The 25,436-nt window shown below is 46.4% G+C and overlaps 1 protein-coding gene across 6 annotated transcripts in view; it reads right to left on the reverse strand.

The window, feature by feature from the left end:
- The window catches only part of LOC106750606 (protein kinase C and casein kinase substrate in neurons protein 1), a 54,381-nt gene that overhangs the window by 9,141 nt on the left and 19,804 nt on the right, over positions 1 to 25,436 (reverse strand). For 2 of the 6 annotated variants that reach the window (XM_014631067.1, XM_014631061.1), the window contains exons 2-4: positions 2,008 to 2,399; positions 1,341 to 1,559; positions 461 to 481 (exon numbers count right to left, since the gene is read on the reverse strand). In XM_014631067.1, the coding sequence (XP_014486553.1) occupies positions 461 to 481; positions 1,341 to 1,559; positions 2,008 to 2,370 (603 nt within the window). In that variant the 5' untranslated portion in view covers positions 2,371 to 2,399. Of the gene's footprint in view, positions 1 to 460; positions 482 to 1,340; positions 1,560 to 2,007; positions 2,400 to 18,955; positions 19,197 to 25,436 lie in introns of those variants that run through there. The other 4 variants (XM_014631062.1, XM_014631064.1, XM_014631065.1 and 1 more) reach the window with 4 other exon arrangements.

The following is a 25,436-nucleotide window of genomic DNA, read 5'->3' on the forward strand; positions in this document are numbered from 1 at the left end:
TGTGTGTGTGTGTGTGTGTGTGTGTGTGTGTGTGTGTGTGTGTGTGTCAATTGAAATTTAATTTTCTTTTGGTTTATTTGTGAGCTTCAAATTCCTCGCTCACTAACAAAAAAATAAATTTTTGTAAACAATATTAGTATTTGCAAAAATTACGGGTAAAACAAGTGATTTGACAGTTCGGAAGGTTGCAGAGGTAAAATTCGCTGATTCGCGCCAAAAATTATTCTAATCGAGTGAACATAAAATTAGTAGCTTTTCTTCTCCTCCTGAACTGTGTTCTATTAAAAAAAAAAAGAAAAAAAAATCAAAGTGCGTCTAATAATATAGCCAGGGAGTGTACAGAAGCGATTGAGTCGCGTCGTTAGACTATCACGAAAACGTTCACGCAGATGCGAGGATGGATAGACGAGAGTAGAGGAGCATGCGAGTAATTCTTAGGAGTACACAAGGTGTAACGTACGTTTTCCGAGCCTCGGGCCATCTGTAAATAATACTTGCTAAAGAACAACTGTATCTACTGTATGAGATAGAGGCGGCGCATGTGCGTGATCGAGATGCAAGACTCACGGTAATATATATATACGTGTATCCGTACGATGATGTTAATACGTTGTTGTCGTTGTGCACGTCCGTATATCAGTCGACGGTCTAGTATCGCTTCGAAAAGCCCGCGGTGGTACTTGGAACGCGAGAAACAAGACGCCGCTTTGTTGTTTGCGCGTATCAACGTATCTTTTCAGAACTCGCTCGCGCGAGACCCGGCTGTTCGGCCCGATCGGTGAATTTTATAATAACGTCGAATACGCGCATCGCTGCGGATCGAAACAATAGATGCACACAGTGTGTGTGTGTGTGTGTGCATCGCCGCGTTCGAGCCTCTCGCTCGGCCGTGGAATATTTGCGGAACAATATTAGACTCGTCGATATTAAAAACGCGTATCTACCGCTGTCTGCGTCGCGTTGCGAAATAATTCCGCGGTTGTATATAATAACGGATATATACAGAAATATGAAAATATCGCGTGTAGGATATCGAGATCGAAAATCTGAATCTTACACGCCGGCTTGACTTTTGCCGCCGCGGAAACGTTACGGGGATGCGCGTCTGCGAGTGTATTAATTAGTTGGACAAACTCGCGCGGCGTTTCGCAGATTAGATCTGTAATGCGAGTTAATGAGAGCGCGGTCGGAGCTTTTAAAAGCGAACGTGATGACGAGGTGATTCCGCTACGGTGGTACGTGAACGTTGCGCCTGGTTGTTAATAACACGTTACGAGTGACAAGTGATATAATGTGCGCGCGCGATACGACGAGTATAGAATCGATCACGAACGGCTCACCTGGTCGGGCGAGAGCGAACTGTCTGCCGAAGCGTTCCTCTCCATGTTCGCCGCTGTCCGTTCAGTTTTACAGCTGTTGTGATACTCCGACTTGGCTTTCTCGACCTTCTGCAGGAGTTTCGCCCACGGCTTCTGAGCCTTCTTGAACGCGTCCTCCATTTCCTTGCGTTCCTTCAGGGTCATCATCGACTGCAAACCAAACTCGCTCAATGTTAGCTGCTATTACAGAACGAGAGAAATATCGTTACCGGAAAATTGAGAGGAACAGCGAATCTCGGACGCCAACACCGCGTCCACAAGACAGATGGGAACGATCACAACGAGGAGAGAATGCAAAAAAGAGGCTCGATGATCGTAAAATCGAGAAAAATTGAGAAAAAGGAGGAGATCGATCAGAGCCAACTCGCAGCCGCGCCTTTTCTGAGGATATAAGCCGTAGATTTTCAAATTACGTTCATACATGGATAATTTACGTATTATCTACGTGATGCTTACATACATATATAATGCAAGTAACACAGAAACGTTATCGTTGAAATTCACCTATGGGTTTTTAAGACGGAAAGTAGATTTTGCCGTGTAGCTCTCCACGGGCGAGACAGAGATATAGAAACGCACGCGACGTCGAGGGCGAAGGGAAAGCGCAAGCACGTAAGGTCGTTCTTACCTTATGATACGTATCTTTCTGCCACGTCTTCACCTGCTGGATAATGTCGTTGCAGAGATTCTCTTTGACCCTGAGGTGAAGATCGCAAAGTCTGTCGGATTCCACGAGAACGCCCTTCCACGCGGCCTCGGTGGTGCCATACTCGGGTCCTTTCTCGATCTTGTCGTTCCAATTCTTCGACCAATTCTTCAACGCCTTGGCATAGCTCTTCTCGATCTCCGCCCTCTCTTGGACCAGCGCTATCAGACTGTCGCAGAGCTTGTGCCCGTCCTCGATCCTCTTCGTGGTGCGCTTGTAATTGCCCGGCTCCCAGAAGGAGTCCGACGTCGCTATCAGCATATTGTCGTCGCTGTGATGTGACATCTTAGCCTAGGTCGAGAAACACCTCTCACCTGGGAATAAAAAGAGCACGAGCGGTCAAAGAGACGCTGCCGTCCCGTTAAAAGGGGAAGGAGGATTTTGCGCGTGACCCGGAGTTTTACGCGCGCTAAGAGAGTCCTTCGCCGGTCTGCGAATTCCTTTACGCATCTTTTACGCCGTTTAATGGCCGTCATATTGATAGCGAGGAGAAACGTTCCTCGGAGGAGGAACTTTATGCAGAATTATCGTTCGAGTTTATTGACAAAGCGCTGCGCCTTATTGTACGTAAGGCTCGTTTAATCACGAATATATTGCAGAGATAAGAGGCAGACGCGCGCGAGGTCCCCTCGGGGAAATCGGTCGAAGGTTAATACGTAATTGAACGAAGATAAAGAATGGAGTGCGTGCCTGATTAGGAAAGTAGGAAATTATGCGTGATATTACAGCCATCGCAATATCATATGGCGTGTGCCACTTAAATGGTCTCTTCACGTGGCTCGTTTGTTTGCTCAAGCGATAACTTACGAGATTCGGAAAAACATACGAATTCGCTCTGCAAGTGTAACGCAAATACGCGGTCGAGCATATTCAAATATACGTCCGATTTAATTTCGAGTTTGATACGGTAATTACATATCATACTAAATAACCGTCGCGTTCTACAAACTGTCGAGTTTTCTAGGTAATGTTAATTACGCGATACTTCAAGATTTCAATATTTCTATGAAATAGATCGACCATAATGTGCACAGATCGGCACGATCAACATATAAAGTTACAGCGTCTCAGAGCGCACGATGTATATAGTACGAGAGTTGATCCAGAAATAAGGTTCCCATCAATTTTACAAATAGACAACATTGTTTATTCTCATAGAAATTTACATCGTTGGAAAGATGAAACTTTGTTCTATTTTTCTACATAATCGCCATCTTTTTCTACGCATTTTTGTAGACGGTGCTCCAATTTCTGTATCCCAATGTCTTGAACTCCGCCGCCAACCCGTTGAGGAAGCGTTTCACCTCTTCTTTGACTTCAAGGGTAAGGGGATACTGCTGATCGATTTCATGGAACGTGGGGCAACAATCAACTTAAAAATGCGTTCCATGAAATCGATCAGCAGTATCCCCTTACCCTTGAAGTCAAAGAAGAGGTGAAACGCTTCCTCAACGGGTTGGCGGCGGAGTTCAAGACATTGGGATACAGAAATTGGAGCACCGTCTACAAAAATGCGTAGAAAAAGATGGCGATTATGTAGAAAAATAGAGCAAAGTTTCATCTTTCCAACGTATCCAATTGTGAATTTCTATGAGAATAAACAATGTTGTCTATTTGTAAAATTTATGGGAACCTTATTTCTGGATCAACCCTTGTATATAATGCGTGTAGCGCATAATGTATTGCTTATGAGAAACTCCAAAATGGTAAAATTTCACGTGCTGAGGCTCTTATGTGTTAAGTTTGCGCACATCTATTGAAACATTGATAATCTTTTCGGTTTGTATACCCGCGGCGCTGCCCCCTTCAATTTACCTCACACGTTAAGAAGGCTGTCCCCGGGTTATCGATCGGGGGATTTACGAGTCGCAACGTTACGAGCTACATGGACGTATGTTAAATATTTGCCGGGACGAGCATGGCAGTTATTGGATTACGTCTCGGTGTGGATCATCGATTGGCCCAATTTGCGAAGCCGTCACAAATCCATTCCGAGTTAGAAGTGTCGCGTCGCGCTGATGCGACACGTTGTGGGTAAATATGAGCGTGCCTGAATGTATTCTCCTTTTTCCCGCTTGAAAAAGAACTTCGGGGCCGCTAATTTCGAGGCTGAAAACAAAAACGGGACGGTTTTCCCGCTTCTCGGAGAACGAGTCTCGTTGAAGGGAACCGGTTCTGAGAAAGAGAGAGAGAGAGAAAGAGAGAGAAAGAGAGAACGCTCTGGTAAAATCGCGCGTTAAGCCGCGCAGACAAAGCGCGAGCATGATTCTATATTGCAACGCGGCACGTAGCGAGCCGGGAATGAAAATCGCGTCCTGTGCGGTGCCGCGCGTGCGGCGTTTCGCGATCGGGTCAAGCAGACTAACAATTAGGTGCGGTGGCTCGCCGAGACTAGTTGCACGGCTCGTTCGCATGCAAATACGGTGCATCCAGCCCGGCATTCTCCGACTCCGCGCTCATCGACGGTTGGCGGGATTGCCTTCGATGAAATTTTACGACCGCGACATCGCTCATTATGCACGTCAACAGCGCGAATTACGAACGAAAATAGCACCGTCCCGTGGAGAAGAACGTCTCTCTCTCTCTCTCTCTCTCTCTCTCTCTCTCTCTCGCATTTAAAATCGGAGCCGAGAGAGACGAATGGGGGGTAAATGTATGTATGTGAAACGCGAGTTTATCGCGAACGAACTCAGGATGCAGCCTGAAAACTCTCATCGCCGGGTAGGCGTAAAATGTTCATAAGTGTGCGTTGAGCTGTGTCTTCACACTGGAGAACGCACAAACAATGCCGTGTATCGGAGCGCAAGTAAGCGAATTGAAAAGGAAGCGGGTAGCCGCGTTTAAGTAAGGAGACAATGGCCGTTCATGAATATGGGAGTACTCGCGGGCCGTGTGCCAAGAAACGTCCTTGCCGAGCCGAAGTCTTCGGAGAAAGTCCATGAGAATGAAATCTAGGGGGGACACGAGATCCGTAGTCGTCCGTACGTATTACGAGGTGGTGCTCCTTTGTAAAGAGGAGAGCAGGAAGAAAAAAAAAAGCCCGCCGAACCCCGTTCCTCGATTCTTCAATCCGTCCCTACGTGCGACTCTCCGTTCGGTGAGAACTTCAGGCGAAGTCCACAAACGAACGTTGACCGTTGACATTGATTCGATTATCGAGATTTGATTGTTGCTCCAAATTGGAGGGTCACACGACAGATATCAACCGTACTCGACAGTTGATTACATATATAACGATTATTTAATTTACTCGTAACATACCCGTGAGCTCGGCGATTAAGTTGAAGAGACAGGCGGCAGACGAGGTCTACCGAGTGCGTCTACTTCGAACTAGAAATATAGTCGGCACTCGCGGCGAGAGTCGGGAGCAAGAATGGAGTTAGCGCGTCAACTTTGCGTTCGAATTAGCATCGAATCAACAATCCCCCTGGCTGGTACGGGTAACAAATTCGCGCGGCGTCGATAAATTAAATTACCAGACTACATAATAAATCGTCGCTCTCGTGAAAATCATCCGCGCGCACCGCATTATTTTAATTTAGCGGAATATTCACGCGGAGAAACTCGCGCGGGGAATTATACGCGCGCGCCGCGCGAGAGATAGCGGCGGGCTAGGCGGTTTAGCGGGGCTCTCCGGGTAGTAATTTGCATACGTTTTAATGCAAATGCTCCCGCGGCATGATATATTATTATGGAGCGGCCCTCCGTAACGCGAAGGATCGCGTGTACCTTAGACGCACGCGGGGGTGGTGTATCGCGCGCTTTCCTTTCAATTTGCGGCGTTTCCGCAAGATTTCGAGCTGAGCTTTTTACAAGTTAATCGACGCGCCCGATCATTTCGGGCGTGCTGAGGCGGTGCGCGCTCGGCTGCAAGCCGTGGGTGAGCCACGGGAGAAGAAGGTAGGAAGATCGCGAAGGTGACGAAGATGAGCGAGGAGGCGGGGACCCGAGGAATGCCGCCGGGCCAGCCGAGGATGATCGACCAGTTCCACGGGAGATCGAGGAGAAGGTCGGATCAAGGCTCCGGCGGTGTTTAAATTTCGGACAGCTGAGCGAGAGCCGCGTCGCTTTCCACAGCGCTCGCTGAAACGAGAAACGGTCTTTCCACGGTGGGAACCTTTTCTTTCTCGCTGAACCCGATAGGAACGGACACGCTCGCGCTCTGGAATCGTGGAATGTTGCTCTACCAGAAGCCGGATCGCGACGAACTCGAGCGCGATCTCGAAGGCGCTACGAGCGCGAACGATTAGCCGATTACGTAGTCCTTCCTCGCGTCGCGAGAAGCCGGGATTTTGACCGACGCGTTATGAGAGATAGAATGTGTCGTGGAAAAGCGTGCTGAGGGATTGGTAATTAAAATGAGGAGCCCGTTTTTCCGCACATATAATAAGCCCGGGAGGGGTGTGGATACATGCGTACGCGTTGCTGTGATTTTTCGCACGAAGCTCTCGCTTGTTATTTCCATTTCGCGTCGCGATAAGTGCAGATAATTAAGTCGTCGAATAGCGTTTACACGATAGTATTATTCGACGCGTTGACGAGCCATCGATATGTGGATCCGACAATTAGTCGTTGGCGAGGATGTTATTATGAAATATTCGTGCTCGCCAAACAAGACGGGCGTAATGGCCTTCGGAAAACATAATATTCCGGAGCTGGTTCACGCGCGCGACATTGCGATAACACGTATGCAGCTGACATTTCAAAAACACGCTGGGAATGCAGAAAAATTCTGCATAAGCGGCCGCCGCAAAACGTGTCGCTCGGATTTTTATAAACAGCAAGGTCGGACTTGCGATAGACGCGCCGGTAAAACACCGGTTTGGAATTTCCTTTTCCCGACTCTCTCGTGCCAAATTATTTAAATGCGAGGTTAAATTTAGCTCACTGCGACCATCGTGTCGCGGTCATGTGTGTTCAACCGTTAAAAGATCAAAAGGAAACCTCTATTTGATTGGAATGCTTTCTGGAAGTAAAAATAAATTTAATTTGTCCCAGCGAATATGGGAAATTGTCGTGTTCGATATTTCGCGAAGTTTTACCTCGCAAAGGGTGATTCGCTCGCATGGAATTTTTCAGCTTTTCGTGCTACGTGAATTTATATAGGTCGGAGGTACACACACACACACACATGACAAAGATAGAATTGTATGATGTATACAACAACATAGGACCGACTCGCTAGTGTCCTGATTTTGCCGATGACGCGCACAAAAGAGATGTGCGAACAATATTGCTTGCTGAATCATTGCTATAGCGCCTTCTTTCTGTTATGACACTATTACCGCCCGCAAGGATATCTAGGATGTATCGTATATATGCGCTATAATATCCTCCAGAGTATCTTCCCAAGCGTGCGCGCGTGTTGCCCTCGTTCAAAGTTGCGTCGCTCATTCGTATGCACCGACACGAGACTGTAAAACTGCATTTGTGCATCGTATCGTTACCAAAAAACCTGTAAAGTGCAACCATCTCCTCGCAAACTCTTCTTCTACTGTATGTTATAAACATCTCGTATACTCTGATATTCGCGAAAATGGATTCTCATGCGTTGAGATTTGCTAAACGGGAGAGTGTCGTCAACTTTTCTTTCGTCACGGATTTCGTCACGAATTAAGATATTAACTATAATTTGTAAAAAGAGCACATTGTGGGGCTTAATGTGAAACGATATAAAAAGATCAAAATGTATACCAAAAGTAAAAAAATATTTTGTATTTGTGTTAAAATCGACCTTTGTTATCATTTTTGTATGAAATTTTTAACATACGTGTGTTCATTTAACATATTGTGTTCATGTTATCTCAACATTTTGCGTTGTGTCGATATTCAACGTATGTAAGGCCTTGTCTGTAACCTTGCTTTTATTATTAGACTTTAAGCTATAAACACTAAGTCGTAATCTATAAGCTTCAACATATTAAATCAAATGGTCCGCAATACTTACTAAGCAATAAGAAAACTGTCCGATCATTGCAGATTTCTTTTTCTTAAAAATACGGCAGATAAGTTTACAACACTTATAGTCCCAAAAGACCATAAAATGTCTAGTTTATCCGGAGTAAGATGTGATTAGTGCATTCCTCTGGCGATAAAGCATTGTGTGGCCGAAGAAGAGATAATTCTTTACTGAAGTATTCACAGTTTAGTCAGACCAACCTAGGTCTTCAAGAGATTTGACGTAGGTAGGAAAAGTCTTTGTTGGTACTCCTCCTTTGGCTGGCGCGAATTGCCGGCCGAATATTCCACAGTAACCGCGCGCGCGACTCGAAGCAGATATCCGGCAACTGGACTTTACGCGGTTGTAGCTGTTTTTTTCCCTCCGACTGTTAGGTCGCAGATTTTCACGTGCGTTCGCCTGCTCTTGATAAAGTGTCAACGTGTCTGGTGACCGAGCGCGCGGAAAAGAACGTCGATAAGATAAAGGGTATCGTAAATAAACGTGACTAACGTCCTCGTAGTGTCGCAGTGTGTAATCGCGTGCAGCGAGACAAGATGTGAAACGCTCCTCGTAGTACAGCCTCTAAATAGCAACGGATGCTACATGATCCTACCTAGAATTATTTATACCTTCTTCACTCTGTCTCTCTCTCTCTCACTTACTTATCGTTATATAAATAACAGGATGTATATGTATAAACGGCGTCAACGAACGATTACGTCGCGGTTTTCCGTAATCGTTGGACGATGATTGAAATTGAAACGATCGTTGCCTTTATCTACGGCGCGCGCGCGTTCGTTTGCGGCACTAACGCTTATCGCGAAGATCCGAATTAATCATCTTTCGGGCGTATAATCTCATTAATTAAATTTCGACCGTCCCAGTTTAGAAGTGGGACGAGACACAGTTGAATTCCGTTATGATAATTTTAATTAATATCGCGTCTTGGGTATAGCGCGCGCGCGCGCGTCGTTCATTATATTTCGCCGGCCTACTTCGCGAGTGCAAACAAAATGCAGCGAAGTCACGTCGTAAACAGTTAATGGTTGAATTAAAGTTACGCCGTAAGAAAATTTTCGTCTTCAGCCGGCGCCAATGCAGCGTGAAAATGCGGTATGAAAGAAAATATAATACATCAAGAACGAGTTTCTAAAGAATAATTGAGATAGTTTTTGCAACTTCGTCCTTGTCGCTTATCGAGAACAATACGTTCCAGGCTTTTTGCCGGCGGTTCGTCGAATACATCGGGAAAAGTTGAAGATTTATTCCGCATGCAAAAGCCGACACGTCCAGAATCGTTCTTTGGCGATAGACAAAAATCGTCAAGAATTTATCCGTTACATCTCCCAGATATTAACTTATTCGGATAAACTCCGTATAAACTTGGATGAAAATCAGCGTTTCCGCGTTGGTACGGTTTGGCCCGCCGGAAAGCAGCGAGGAAGTCGGAGCGGAAAATCCTGCACATCAAGATCGCTTAAAGAGCCACATAATTAAGTTTCCCCTCGATGAGCCGATAAATTCGCGACGCTCTCTCACCCCCCCCCCACCTCGCTCCGATATTCTTTTCCATTTCCGACGTTGTTGCGACCGCGTACGTAACGCGCGACAGCACTAATTGGCGCGGCAGTCCCAACAATTTCATGACGCGACGCATTATCTTTTTCTTTCTCGAAAAGCTGCCTCGAAGAGGCGCGAGTGATTTCAAGGATGTGTCGATGCGACCTCGACGCGATCTATCGAAGATCTCGCATCGCCGCGTGTGTATCGAATTAGCCGCGCATACTTTTGCGATGCGATTCGAGAGATTCGATCGGCAGAGATCAGCTCGGATATCGCAGCTATCACTCATGTTCGATCCGTTCGGCTGACGGTCGCGGGATATCTCTCCTTCGTATCTCTTCTCTACCGCGAGTTGTACTTGACGATGCATCGACAACGCGGGCGAAGAATCGACAACGTTGCGATTATTGTATGCTGCGTATCGACGCGCTCCCCGTTCCGACGAGTGTCGTTCAAAGATTAAAGTCCCCTCCATCGGCTGACCATGGATTGATCCGACGTAATCGCTCGTCGCGATGCTCTTACAAATAGCTGCTACAGACATATGCCGGCGATGATAGTCCCGCGCTACGCACAGGACAGATCATCGATGCGCGCGTGCGAGTGACGCGATCCTCCGCGATACCGTCACGCTTGACTCATCGCGTCGGGTTTGTCGTTTCGATGCGCGAGAGCGCCTCCTCGATGACGAGTGCGGGTCTCGAAATTGTCGAGGATATCAAATTCGTGTTGTCGGTACCGCCGAGATCGGATAACCCGTAAGATCGGGTAAATCGATTAATCGAGGAGCTGGAATAGCGGCGGAACGATCGCCGGTGTTCGCGCGAAACCTATTTCCAGAGAGACAAAACGAGATTCTCGGCATATCGCAATTCCTGCCAATGCCGAGGATGTATCCCGCCGTTTCCCGGATAGCCGCTCGCTTCGTGTAGCGTTTCCCGGATGGAAAATGGATTACAACGTGGCCGAATCGAAACCGTGTGAGAAGCGATCGCGCTCGCTCGCATTTATTCGAGAAGATTAAAACGGTCGCTTGTAAACGTCTCGCTTCTTCGGCCGAGAGAGACGGGCAGAGATCTCGGGATGGGAATTGGTGCTACGGTTCGAGGACAAGAGTGCCGAGGAGAGATGGCAGTTGAGGAAATATAGATGGCCTTAAAAGCAACGTTGCGCCACGTTAGGCAAGGAAAATGTCCTTTACGTCGGATTGCAGCGGAGGAGTATAGAGAGGTTATTTATATGCGCGAAGTTTCCGCGGGGATGAGGCCCCGGCGTTCTTTCCCATCGCCTCGTGGATAAACGTAATCGCGGCCTCTGCGATCGGTTTCTGCCGAACGCGCGTTCTCTTTACTGTCTTCCATAAAATACCGCGGCTTATCTCTGACAGACGACGGAATACGAACGTGCGTGTGTGTCTGCATACGTACGATGAATTTCCGTGAAATTACTTTACCCGCCGGTGACTAATAATATATGCGAATAAAACGAATATCTTTCAAACTCGCTCGCGCCTCGTCCGAGACGGGAAGGTCGGGGCTTCAGCAAACTCGCGAGCCGGCTTGCAAGCTACGAGAAGCGCGGCTTCACTCGCGAGCCCAGCGTGAACTGGTTTCTAGCGCAAAGTCCTCGACTGGTTCTCGAGACCGGCTGTTTAGGGTGCTTTGAAAAGAGATTGTGCAGGGAAATGAAGCTCCCTCCGCGACGTCCCTCCGTTGCACACCGGCCGTGTGCCCCGACCAATGGTATCTTCGCGCGACTACCACGTGCTGGTGTCTTTGAAACACATTGCCGGCCCGGAACAGATAGCCGCTGTCGTGCTCAACGTTTTGCGCACCGTCGCATATCGCGAATGAAGACATTTCCTCGCGTTTCCTCGAGATCTCGCTCGCTGCGTAAAAAGACGCGCGCGAGATGTTCGCGATGTTCTCTCTACGGCTTGCGCGTGCGTACGTTCGCACGGGATGAAATCCTCGTAAAGATTACAGCCTGCTGGCGGGCAGACCGTTTGTTTAGAAATGGCGGTAAAATGGTAAGCCGGTGCGAAACGGGCGCAGGTAGCCGCTGTTAGAAAGTCATCGTTTTCGCGCTCTCGACATCTCAGCGAGCGAATGAAGACATCCCGCGCGTTTTTCGCTCCTTCCTCCCTGACAGATTTACCCGACGCTTCAAGTCGATTCATCCCACTCCAAGCATCAGCCCCCTGAGTGTGCACCAGGTTTGCATAATCAAATCATCGTGAGGCGGTGAATAGTCGTTTGTGCTTAGTCACTTGTTCCAGGCCTCTAAAATTAGCGCTACAGCGCTAAAGCGGGATGTACTCGTATTCGATTAATGCGGTTGGCGAATAATCGTGTCTCAATCGCTATTTGAATAATACAACCAGACGAATCTAACATCTTTATACATAGAGAAAAATATTACTTGTACTTTTCTCATACTTTGCGAGGAGTATATTTATTTCGATATTATTATCGAGAAAATATTCTTTATTCAAGATAACCGTTACTTTAAACATTAAACTTTGCTATACTTTACAAGAAGACAAACCGAGTAATTACTTTCCTTCACAATATAAGCAATATTTTTCTCTGTGTCCGAAGCCTTGAGCGTACGCAGAGAAAAATATTACTTATATCGTTCATACTCCGTGTTCTTTTCTCTTTAAGATTCAACCATTTCGACGAGATCTTTTTCTTTTATTCGAACGGGAAGATAGTTTTCATTTAACAGCCGTTGGAACCACGCGTGACAAATAAAACAGCCCCACATGCGAAACCTGTGTGTGGTTTTCCTCCTCGAAGGCATCCTCAAGGTCCTGAAATTTATTTCCGCCCCGAGAAGTATTAGCCGTTAATAGCGGTCGCGAGCAAGTGACGAATTAAATGGTCTCGCTCCATCAGCGCTGATCCAGCCTCGGCATTTTCGATAATCGAACGCGAAACAATTGCGACGCGTCACGCGGAGATAATGATCCCGGCCTGTGATTTCAGGATGATGGAGGACGTTTGCATCCGACAGTGAATCACGGCGACGACGGGCTGTCGTTTGCAGAACGACGACGACGACGACAGCTCGGCCAACGATACCCAACTGGCTGGCGGCGGTTACTGTTTACAATTACGCCCGCGGATTTATGCCCGAAATCTGGGTTAATACGAGCCCTGTTAGCGGCAAGTGCGCTTACGCGGTTATTTAAGTGGCGTCACGTTGCTCGCTACAACCGCACGTTCCAAACTTTGTTCGGAAAAGAGACGCGGCGATCGATACCGAGGAGGAGGAGGGGGGGTCAATTCAACTTCGACCGAGTGTATCTCACGTAATGTGAGAGGGACGACGATTACTTCAATATCGTACGAGGCGTCGATAATTTCGAGGATGGAGAATAAGGAAGAGCGCAGTGGAGCGTTGGTGACGGTCGCATCACGTAGATACGCTGTCGCTTACGACGGTGGTGTCTGTGTTGTGTGCGAGTGTATGTGTGTATGCGTGTCAAGTTCACGATTCGCACTATTTCTGTTTCGATTTCGAAGCTGAAAATCGCGTTTCAGATATAGGTCGCGCCTCGTTCTGATACTGGGTCTTTGAATTAGGAGACACGCTGGCGTCATTTCCCGCTTCACTAGAAGCAAACTGGTGCAAATGTCACGGGCAGTCTCGGTGTGTTATATCGTCGTCTGCTACAAGCTTTCCTGCGATCGTGTTTGACCTAACGGACGTTACCAGAGGAAATATTTCCCCACAAATTGTTCGTTTGGCGTTCTTTGGGTGGTTAATCAAAGGAGAATTTTAATAGCGCGATTATGAGACCACACTTTGTTTATTTAGCACGTCTTTGATAAACTTATCATTCTATTTTCGTCCTTTGATTCTCGATTCGTTAATAAATCCCATCGATCTTCTTCGATTTGTTAAGATATCAAACATTTCTGGAATACCTATCATTATAAAACAACTCGCGAAGCCGCTCGTTGGCCTCATTTAGAGCACTTCACGTATCTTTCCGCGAAGCATTGTGGTACACATTGTTCGATTTGAAGCTCTCTTACTGAATTGATCGCGGACAAGGAGAGGATTAAAAATTTGTGCTAGCGCGTCGCCAACGCTCGGCAAGCTCGATAATTATTCATGAACCACAATGGGGTCTTTCGTGCGTCCTAAAGTAATTCGCATAATTGGAATGCGAGCCGTGGCCGACAAAGTTGCGGCTGGATCGGGATAAATGGAACGATTGTATTCTCGCGGAGTGTACGTATATAAGAATGCGGCACGAAGGAAGCGTTGAATAAATAGGAACGCGGCGCATTTCAAGCGCTCTTACATCCTGCACACCGCGAGGAGGTTCACGTACATGCGAGGTACGTTCCGTTGTTCTGAAAAAATTCTGGCTCTTCTCGATAGTACACGTTCGATAATACATTCCGACGTGTTCGCGAAGCGTTCTGCGGGGCGATAATGCCGGATCTATCTCCGGGATTCGATAAATTTATGTTTTTTACGCACACTGTACGCGCCTCTCCCTTCTCTTGCACGCTCTCGCAGCTTCTCTCCCGCGGTTCTATTCGTTTCTTCTTACTCCTCTCGGCAATAACTGTATCGTCTCGTCTTACGACGCTGCGTAGGCGGCTCGCCTTCGCAGATGGTTTTTAATAAACGCAGCTGCACCGAAAAATTCGTACGGGTTGTATAATTCGAAATTTATCTCCGTTAACCGGTCGTGTAGATCGCGCGGAGGTATCGCGCGTATGCGGCTGCAAGTTGATAAATTCGCCGGATTTATCACCGTTAATTACTACCGACGTATCCGTAGGATGTACGTACGGGGCGATGAGATCGCTTGATAAATCTCCGATCGCGCGGTATGAACGAGTGGTAATAAAGAAGGGTTGAACTTCACGCTTTTACCTTTCGTCGAATGTTTCGTCGGCGAACTTTTCGACGTGCGTTTCTTTTCCGTCTCCTTCCCTCTCCATCCCCCCTCTCTCTCTTTCTCTATTTTTTTTATATGCATCATCAACGGCCGCTTACTTGCATTTTACTGTTATTGCGGGGTGATACCTGTCCGAGCCGGTTTTACGAGACGCACCGGTTCCGTAACCCGACAAGACCGCCGCCGTCAGACGCGACGAGCCGCGTACGTCACGTCGCTGTCGAAGGGAATGCAACAACGGATAAAGTATGGACAAATCACGGTTATTGCGAGGTTGCGACAAAGCAGGGCTCGTGTGTCAGTAACCTCCGCGCGTCCTACCCGGGGTTCAATTCCGTTCGCGTGAACGCCAACGGTAGGCGGTAGACTCGCACCGTCGAAGGCTGAACGCGACAGTCCGCCGTTACGTAAAATAAATGATCGATTTCCACCGACGTCGGCGAGGACGAGATTTGTGCTGCGGCCTTTCCGTCGACGTTTAAGCGCGTTTCGATTTACGCACGTTTCAGTAAAGAGAGTGAGTTTCGCGGAGAGATTCACAATTATTCCCCACCCGCTAATTTAATCATCGTCCAAAGTTTTATGTTGGTGAAGTTTGCGCAAAATGTAAATTTGAGAGGGAGAGAGAGAGATCGTTCAGGACTTTATTTACATCGCCAATTTAATTATCGATTACCGCTTTACATTAATTAAATTTATATAAAATGCAAATTTAAGGGAGATCGTGTAGCATACTTCGTTTACATCGTCAGTTTAAACATCGATTACCGTGTTAGTTGCAGCCGCCTGTAGTGTAAATTTAAGTTGTGAGAGCCTCGCAACTTTATACAGTGCACGCTGCTTCCCGAGCCGGTCTGCTCTAGATTTGACAGAGCACATCGAACGAAAGCGGTGATGCGTGCACGTGCTTAGAAAATAGCATGGGAAGACGCGGCGGTGCAGTTGCATGGTTCCTTTTAGTTTTCAAGATCGGCCTTACGAACACGGAATACACTCTCGCGAGGAAGGACTTCCTTATCGATTGGATGAAACTACCACCTTCTTCTTCTACCATCTTCTTCTACTCTTCGTATATATCTCGTCTGACACATACGATCGCGGGGCTATATGACACTATCAGAAACTTGTAGCGTCGGCATTTTTCTCCGAATTCAAGCTACTATATCGCCAGCCATAGATCCGTGCTTTATCAAGTTTCCTACGATGTTTTACGACATTTTTCTACGATGGGGTTCGAGAAAATTATTGGTGCCGCAACGCTTTCGATATTATAAAGATTTTATCGATGGATCCGTATTCTTTTTTATGACGATAATATATTGCAAAATTCCACGTAATCTGTGTTGTAATATATAGTCTCATAGCTTTTGGGAATCACGATATTGATATAAAATTAACATAAAATGCATTTAGAGGTCGATGACCGGCTGCAAACGAGGCTCCTTTCTGGCCTTACGAGAAAACGAAATCGTACACCTTTATTATACTTCTCGATGCCCTTTCCGCACGGAAATCAATTAATAATAAATAAATAAATAGTTTAACGAACGGTTAATAAATCAGTTTAAAGTTTTGACTGCAACACTTCCGTCACCAAATCTCGCTTTTGATACCAATTTCTCATTCGAATTGTTCACTAGCAATTAGCGTGGGTAGCGAGAAGTCTCGACGGCGCGCAATATTCCCAGCGTGTTAAGTGTTTCGTATTTTTCTTCGTCAGCAAACCTCGCATAGGACGTCGAGAGCTCTGGTAAAAAGACGGGAAAATGGATGAGAACGGCGAGCAGGGTGACAGAAGAAAGGGTTTGAAATATGTGGAGCGTAAAGAGGCGGACAAATTTCAGTCTGTTCCCATTGGTTCGTGACAGACTGATAGTCAGCCGTCGTCGCCAGATAAGCTCTCTCTCGGCACGCGTGCGTCTACACGACACGTCTATACGAATGAATTATCCGCCGAGTCTCACGGACGCGAAGGTACAAGGGAAACATCTGCACGATTTTCATAGCGTGACCTATTCTCAACAATTTCATCCACGACGAAAAAAATTGTATGCAGCGTGCGGTATTATCCGATGCTGAAATCTCTCATTCGAAATGTTAATTAAGTTTATAATAAGTTTATAACAAGAGATCTCACGTCGACAAGAACGGCCGGGGCCGTCCTACGGAAGCTTAATTAGAGAATCAGCGTAACAATTAGGTGTAATGAAAGTAAATTGTTAAATTATTTCGTTAGATGATTCTTCTCGGTGCCGGAGACTAAGGAGGGAGGGAGAGAGAGAGAGAAAGAGAGAGAGAAAGAGATCCTCGTTAAAGCTCCTATGCGTGGACGTTGCTGATTATATTCCCCTATGCCATAAGCATATTCGAACCCTTCACGCTAATGCAATTCCACGAGGCTTGATCGAATTAGTTTCTGGACGAGGCGAGCCAAGGTTAATAATGGCCAAGTACGGGATGTAACGTGCGACATCGATTAAATCGTGCGACCCAATTTTATCCTAAAAATGTCCCCTCGATCCTCGTGTAATCTTCGATATGAAACGTATTTCAACACGTAAGAGAATACGTAGGAGAGAAAATCGTGCCGCGATACGTACTTATCGAGAAGCTATTTAGTACATCAATGTGCTATCGATAAATCGCTTCTCTTCACGATGATAAGAGATGTAAAGAGATTTTCGTCGAAAAATTTACAACGCAATCGTCCGTCCGTTGGTGATGCCGCGAATATACGTGACGGAGAAAATCGGACCACTCGAAGAGTTGATTGTCAAAAGCTATCTTTAAAAATGTCCAAGTGATTTCCGCGGAATGCACGAGGGGTTTTCTTCGCTCGATAATGTTTCGAGCGATAGAAATATACCGAGAAAGACTTCTGTGTGGACTTCTTTTCGAACGCTACAAGGTTGGCTTCTAATTAGCGTCGATTGTACGCGCATGCACAGATAGGTCGTGGCGGTACCTGCGAAGGGATCGTTCACCGGAGAGAAAAGGGCGAGCCTCCGGAGCGCGGGTATGCGTGAATGCGCACCGGAGCGCGTCGTTAACACACGTTCGCACGAGGAAGAACACGGTCCAGCGAGTTTTTGTATATCACGCCGCGCCGTTTTAAGGACGTGCGGCCTAGGTGGACTCAGAAAAAGACGAAGGCGACGTACAGCGGAGACCCTCGGGGGAGGGTTTTACTAATTAAGAGATTCTCCTCTCTCGGTTGCGTGTGAGGGCGCGAATTGGAAATACGCGCGACTCCGTTTCACACATACGTCGGCTTTCGCCGAGCGGAAATCAGGGATAAATTCAATGACGGCTGTCGACGAGGTCTCGTCGAATAACAGGTTATCCCCGCTAATCGTTATTAATTCGCTTCAAAACGAAGCGCTCGTTCAACCTCGTCGATAATCCTCCGCTGAACAAGTTCTCGGGCGCACTCTCGGCGGCTGAACCGCAAGTGGAAATCTCGCGACTTCCGCCGAATCAAACGCGGAATTATCGGACGTGTTGCAACGACAACACAAATAAATCCGCACACGTTGCAGGAGCGACACACACGACGCGCACACACACGTAGGCGCAGGATGTCGCCCGCAGCGAAGCGTGTCCGTGACTGACTCGCACTGATAGATGCGTGCGCGAGGATTCCATGTTTAGCGTTTCTTAGAGGTCGGCCGATTTAATGCCGGTACACACGTACCTCGGCCGTTTCTTCCATCTACGCGAGAAATTAATGCGGACCGAGGCCGCATGATGTCGGCAAATTGGAGGGTACTCCGGTTACGCGAATTTGATGATGAACGGTTTAATGATAACGGTTTACACGGCTGATAATACGCGGCCGGCCGCAGAGCAGCGCACGATAATCGAATATAATGAGGTTGCCTGTGGCGATCGAGTCATTTGATCACCGGTCGGCAACGCGACCTTGAAGAAGCATTCTTCAGATACACCCTCTTAAGCTACGACGCGCGATGATGAGCCGTGTCTGGCGCACACCTTTCAAATCGACTCTCCTCGTGTGTCTATCCCGCACGCCCGTAATTTTCTGTCGTCCGACGAGCGTAGACGTGACTCCCGCTAATTAGCGATCGTCAATCCTAAAGTTCGGAGTTCAGGATTTCTCGTTAGAAGTTCGGTGAAGTAACGCCGCGGTCGCGATTAGTTCCGTGCGAACGCACGTTCCACGAGCCGTGCTTCGTTATTTCCGCGTGTTTTCGGCTCGAATCTCTTCGGCGGGATTCGAGTCGGCAGCTCGTCAACCAAGTTTCGATCAGTTTCTCAGATTTTGTAAGTCGGCGCACACAGTATTGGTGGCCGAGTGGCGAGCCTCGGCTTTGCCTTAAAAGAGGATTTACACGCGAAGTACCTGACGGAGCGAGAGAGAAAGGGGGAGGGAGGGAGAGAGAGAGGAGTCGAGATGCGCGCGCTGCGCGAGCTCCTACCTTGAAAACGCATGGCTGAGCGATGCACGCGGCTCGTCGAGAACGGAACACGCTTTTCCAATTTCACTGATGTGCGCACGCACACTCACAACGGTTAAACCGGCGGCGGCGACACGCGCCGTTTGAGTAAAAGCGGCCGGGGCACCCGGCTGTCGCGCACGGGCGTTCCGCACGGGGTTTATAAATAAAACGCGACCCTGCCGCAGGTCGGCCGCGGCGATCCACGCGACACGATGGTCGGACATGGACTGACGTGGAAGGAAGGTTCGCGCGAAGCGACGCACCCGTGATTCTCCGTCGAGCGATCGTGAGAAAGAATACCTGTTATTACGTGACACACGTCAGTGTAACAGGTAGCGCTCTCCGAGGAAGCCCGTTAACCCCCGCAGCGCCAATGGGTCAGCCGAGCAATCATTTCAGTCGCTTTTCAGTTTTTACCGTGGCTTGTAAGAGAGCCGTTAGAGCGCTCACCGATCGTCGGGTGTCGTGTCGGAAAGCAAATCGAAGTTTGATGTCACTTTCCCCTTGATCCACAATCTTGCTTTAAGACGTGAGCGGTGAGCAAACTCGATGAAACATCGGCCAACGATCGATCGATTATTCTTCTGATAAACGACCGTGATTGGCCAATTTGATTACTGCTTACGTCTTGAAGCAAGATCGTGGACAAGGGGTTTGACGCTCTTAAAGTCTGTGCCTACCTAGACGACTTATAGACTGAGAAGAATCTACTTTGACGATACTGACACTTTTTAATTTCCTCTTTAAACCTCAGATTCTACAGATTGAATCTTAAAGTTATCTTCAACGACCTATTTTCACGCTAAAACGGCGGGGACGGAAATTGAAGACATCATCAGGGTCAAAGCAGGGGTATAATTATATTATTAGAATTGCAGTTGAACCTACTCTGCTATTTTAACTCCTACTGTGTTGTAGAGTCAAGAGTTTAATACAGGGCCGAAATTGCGGCTCCGGGTTTCTATTTGTGATTTTTGCTCTCACCGTGCGGTCGATAAATAGGAATGACGAATCAATGCGCTTCTTCGGATACGCGCGAAAAACGAGGACGGCTGTTGCTGCCGTCGAAGGCCGGCACGGCGAAACGAAGGCGAGACTTACGTAAGAATTTGTTCTCGTCGCAGAAGCTTATTTACATACAGTGTTAATTGCGCCTCTGTCGAGGTGTGCGAAGTGATGATGCTGCCGAAGACGCATGTGCACGCGTCGGATTATGACTCCGGTTAAGGCTGGTGCCTTTCGAGGACTGTCTCGCTCACGAAGATCGTCGAGATGAGCGGCCGGCTATTCTACAAGTTGCGTTCAATCGCACTCAACCGTTCGGATTTTCTTTCGGCGAATTTAATCCCGCAGTGAGAACGTACGATCGATTCTCTCTCTCTCTCTCTCTCTCGCCCACGGACGACTGCACGCGCGAGACGATCTTACATCGTCCACCTACTGGGGACCTTGAAAGGTGCATAGTGTATAAATTTGGCTTTTATACGCTTCAATTATTCACGTATGAATATTTAGGGCGCAATTATAGTTCCCAGAGTGCTCCTAAACGATGCAAGGGCTGCCAACAATATATCTTTCCCTCACGCGTATTTACGATGTTACTTCTCTCGGCATAGGAACGATGTTATTACTCTTAGATAGGTATAGATATATTATATGCAAAAAGGGAAAGAAAGAGAGAGGGAGAGAAAGAGAGAGAGAGAGAGCGAAAGAAGTAAAGGAGGATAATGAACTCGGCCGATTAATGGAGGTAACAAGCACAACACGGTAATATCGCTTAATTGTACATTCTTATTAGTGTTTTTGTGCGAATCGTCTTGCTCGCCGCGAAACTGCCGGCATTCATCAGACTGTGACCAAGGTCAGTGCTCACACGTATTATCTAACGGTAACTTCAATCTGCGACACGTTTAAGAATGCGGTGAAAACGAGAGTGAGCGGCCACAGCAGTCTGTTCGTCCCCATTGTCGACCTCAATCTTTCCTTTTCGTAATTTTCATATTTTTTTCACGGATATTCGTGCGGGCTTCGCGCAAATTTACAGCTAACTTCGTCGCGACAATTAACGTTCGTTTACATTCGAGAGGCTCTAGGCGGATCTACTATCTACTTTTTTCCGTGCACAGGAAATTAGAGATATATTACACATATTAATGTATCGATCGTGTTGGCCACTTTAACCGAAGTCGAGCAACTTCGTTACCGTAAGTAGTTAAGTGCTCGTCGACTTTCACGTCGACGTATCTTTCTCTCTCTCTTTCCCACAATTATTTCTTTAACGTCACTTCGCCTTATCCGCAAGACAAAACCCATATCTTCGTAGTAGCGACTTATCGATAACCGTTTCTTGCATATTTTGATTTAATATCTTTCCAGACAGTCGTATCTTTCTAACGTTCGCTTTGGAAAATTTCAGCACACGTGCACCGAATGCGTTATGCATTTTTATAGATCGTTTCCGCGCGTTATGCATAATTTGATTTATGAGGTCTCTCGGTGTAAAGCAGCTATCTCGAGCACACACAGACGCACATTCGCGTCTCGTTTCAGTCGAGTTTATACCCTGGAGATCCGTGAGGAATGGTAAAACGAGTAATTGGAAGGCGCGCCGCGTTTCTTGTCTCCATCGATTAGGCTACCGATCGGGAAAAATAAAGGGATTGGCTTCCTCGTCGTCGGACGGAGCGTGATGGGTCGAGAGGCCGTATTTGTGTCCAATCCTATTATAAATCCGCCCGGTGATTATGTTGCACGGAAGCGCGGCGAGTCTTGAGCGTCGCGCGGAACGGCGAAAAATGCGGGCAAAACTTCGCCGAGTATCGATCGACACTCCGTCGATGACGCTGTCGCGAACCTCGAAACACTATCGCGCGCGCGCTGTCTCTCTCTTGAGTTTAATACATAAAACATCAGACCGAGTATCCTTGGGTAGGAATTTCGTGATTGTTGAATGAATGAGATACGAATTAATTCCAGACTCGATCGATTTCTCGGCGTGAATACCGTATCTTATGTTCGCTCGAGAGAAAGAAAAAAAGGAAAAGATACGAAGAACTCAAATCAGCTGTGCGATCCTGCGGAAGGTAATAACGTCATGCGTTCCTGTCTATGTTTCGCGATGTGGGCTCGCGCGTCTCACTCGTCTTCCTCGGCTTTATTATTTCGTGGAAACATCATAGAACGTCCTGATTGGCTATTCAGGAACTCGTGAACGTCGCGCACCACCTCCTCTCGACTGAAGTGTCCCGTAACGTTCATACGGATAATGCATGCAAACTCAGTCTGATTGGCTTAATGAGGATGTACCGCGTCTGAATGGCGAGTGCAAATTACGCGGCGCGTGGTCTCGCAGCAAATCCTCGTATTAATGTTACGTTCATGTGTTACTTCCACCTCGCGGTGGAAGTAGCGTTACCGTAGCATTTCCGCGCGTAAAGCGAAATTCCGCGTACCGTGAACGTGAAGGATTATTCGACCCGCTGCCGTCGGTCAAGTAAATTCACGTATCGCGGCTGGCTAAAAAGTTAAACCGTATGTAAATTTATGCGACAGAATAGCACGGGAATGGTGAGTAATATGGAGAGATACACGTTAATGTCACAATTCGTACGTCGTATCTTCGTGCCACCACTGTATATAATCTTTGGACGCAACGACGCTCTTCGCTTGTCCCCCGATATTAATTTCATTTTCAAAAAAAATCATACTTCTCGACGGCCAATTTTATTCGTATTAAAAAAAATTGTCATTAGAAACGTCCTTTTGGACGATCTTATAAATTACAACATTTTACTCCGATGGGATCAATATAGGGCTTTGAAGGGTTAAGAAAATAGCTTGCTGAAAATTGCGTGTGGATGTGATAACATCTCGGAATAGTTCCTGCGACAGTTTCCCCCCGGGTGGATTCGAATAGGGTCGTTAATTAATGCGTCATCGGGTGCACGTATATAGGTGTACGCGTTCGACACTCATCGGTGCCGAGGTTAAAGCAGGTGCACCGTGAATGCGGTGCTGCCTGGCGGCCATGCACGATGAAGCCGCTTTAAAGAAATTACCGCGCGCTCTCGACGTTCCGGCATTTTTCTTCTCCTGCTCGCTCATTTTCCGTTCCTCGTGTACGGCGCCGCACGCGTTGCGCAATTAATTGCAATCAGCGTAGCGTTTCTCGTTACTCTCCCGACGCTTGTTCGTCGGGATGAGCCCCCGGTTCATAATAACGTTCTCCGCGATGGAGTGGAAACTTAAAAATGCATCGTTCCAACCTTATCTTTATGGCTCCGGGAGCCAAAATTACAACATTTCCGTTGTATTAAAACATTTTACACGTCACATTTTTTCTACAATAAATTTCAAAAAAATTGTTTATGCAAATGTAACGGGATGATTTGGAATACATCGTAAGATGCTACTGCGCTACCAGTGCGAACGTATTTTCTTTTAAAAGTCTGAAAAAATTAAATTGCGATTGTAACGACAAGAAGTACGTGTTGTCGTATTAGGTGATCACGTGATTGTCATGAAATCATTACACAAACAAGTGAGTGTGAAGAATCGAGGTTAAAGATATCGACTATCGCATGAAAAATCTTTTTGTACACGTAAAGATAACTTTGACATTGATTAAAATACGAATCTGTTTGCGTCTGTAGTTATTTTGGTAGAATTGAACATAAAATTTCTCGTGATTAGTCTCGTAAAAATGGATGAAAAAGAAATGAAGAAAAATAAAAAAACAATTAATAATACGTAATGCATTAATTACACACGTATAATTAATATTTTCTCGTGTATTATATAGTTATATTAGTAAAATATAACGAATCACTTTATGTGACATTCGCGCGGGCGCGCGCGTGTGTGTGTGCGCGTGTTACGCAAAGCAACGAGTTAACTTTGCAAATATTGTAAATCTCAACTTTTATTTCACGTCTCCCGTATCGCGTTGCTCAATTGCGACTGTATTTAGTTACGCGTGCGAATCTGTTTTGCCTAGCATGCTTACTCAGCAACGAAAGCAATTTATGCGAGATCGCATAACAACAAACGCTAATATAAGCTGGGCGTCCAACTGCGTTTATGTACAAAGTTCCGTGCATTCAGAACGAAAATTACGAGCGGCATTTGCAATTCATTGACTACTCGTGGTTGATTAAATAATCATAGTAATAGATATTAAATGTTTCTTCATAAAATTTACATAATTCTTGTTCCACGTTTTTATTCATGAGTACAAATCAACAGAACCCTTTCGGTTCGCTTAAAGTTAATAGCGTACGTAAAGACGACGTAATGCAGGCGTAATCGCGGCTAAGAATTATAAAACGAATCTTCGGTCGCCTCGCGACGAATTACGCGGTCGACCTTGCGGGTATCTGTGTCGTGCGACAAAGTACCAGATTACGGAGGTACTTCAGTGAAGTCATTTGACAACCAGACTAGACAATGAAGGACTTCGTGGAGGGTACAAACATCTCCATCCCTCTCTCTTTTCTTTCCGTTCCCTCCTCACCGTAACGGGAAGTCGCTCGAATTCACTTCGTGGGAACCGAAGAAAGAGAGTCGTTACTCGTTTCGCGTACACCGGATACCATCGGAGACTAGAAAACGGCGTAATTATGTAAGATCGCTTGGTTTTTCGAAAGCAGAGCGTCGAGATAAGACTCTCTGTTGCAGAGAATATCACTTTAAAAAAAAGAAAATTGCAACGGGGCTAACAATATGCCGTGATTCATTATAATCGGAAAATATTTTTATAAATGCGAGAACTAAAATGATTAGTTTAAATATGACCGAAAGATTATTCCTCTTTTTCATACACAGCAAAACATGTTAGCGAGTTTTATAATTTTTCAAATTAAAGATTTACCATTATAGATTTACCTACGCTCAGTTTAAGTTGTAATTATGAAATTATGGAAAAAAAGGAAATTCGGTTGAACAAGGTTCGTCTTATTACCCTCGCAATATTTCTGAAGTAGGTAATCTCCCGCGCAGCATAAAAAGCATCGATCGAGAGAAACAACGACTTAAAGTTTCAACGCTTCGTTTTTTTCGCAAAAAGAGGAGATTAGCTTCTATAACCTGTTAGGTACGGTAAGCAATAAAGAAAGTTCAATGTAAGTAGGCTTACACGCTGCGCGGTATACAACTATGAGTCACAGACAAATTATGCAAAAGACGCGAGTTGTGTCATTCGCCAGTTATCCGCGTATGATAATAACGTCCGCGATAAGCCGAATGCCGAACGTTACACGAACGAAACTATCCACGACAAGAGGCAAATTGAAAACAATTATCTTACGTGTTGTCAAGCTTCTCTTATATACGGGTGTGCTTGAAATTTCTATAAATATTGATCTAGTTTTTACGCAAAGAAAATAATAACAATTCTCCCCTTTCCTCTTTTTCGATCATTCTCTTTAGGAAGCAATGATTTGAACAAACGTGACGAAATACC

The sequence above is a fragment of the Dinoponera quadriceps genome, unplaced genomic scaffold (assembly GCF_001313825.1).
Source record: "Dinoponera quadriceps isolate SergipeBrazil2010 unplaced genomic scaffold, ASM131382v1 scaffold5050, whole genome shotgun sequence".
Classification (NCBI taxonomy): Eukaryota; Metazoa; Arthropoda; class Insecta; order Hymenoptera; family Formicidae; genus Dinoponera; species Dinoponera quadriceps.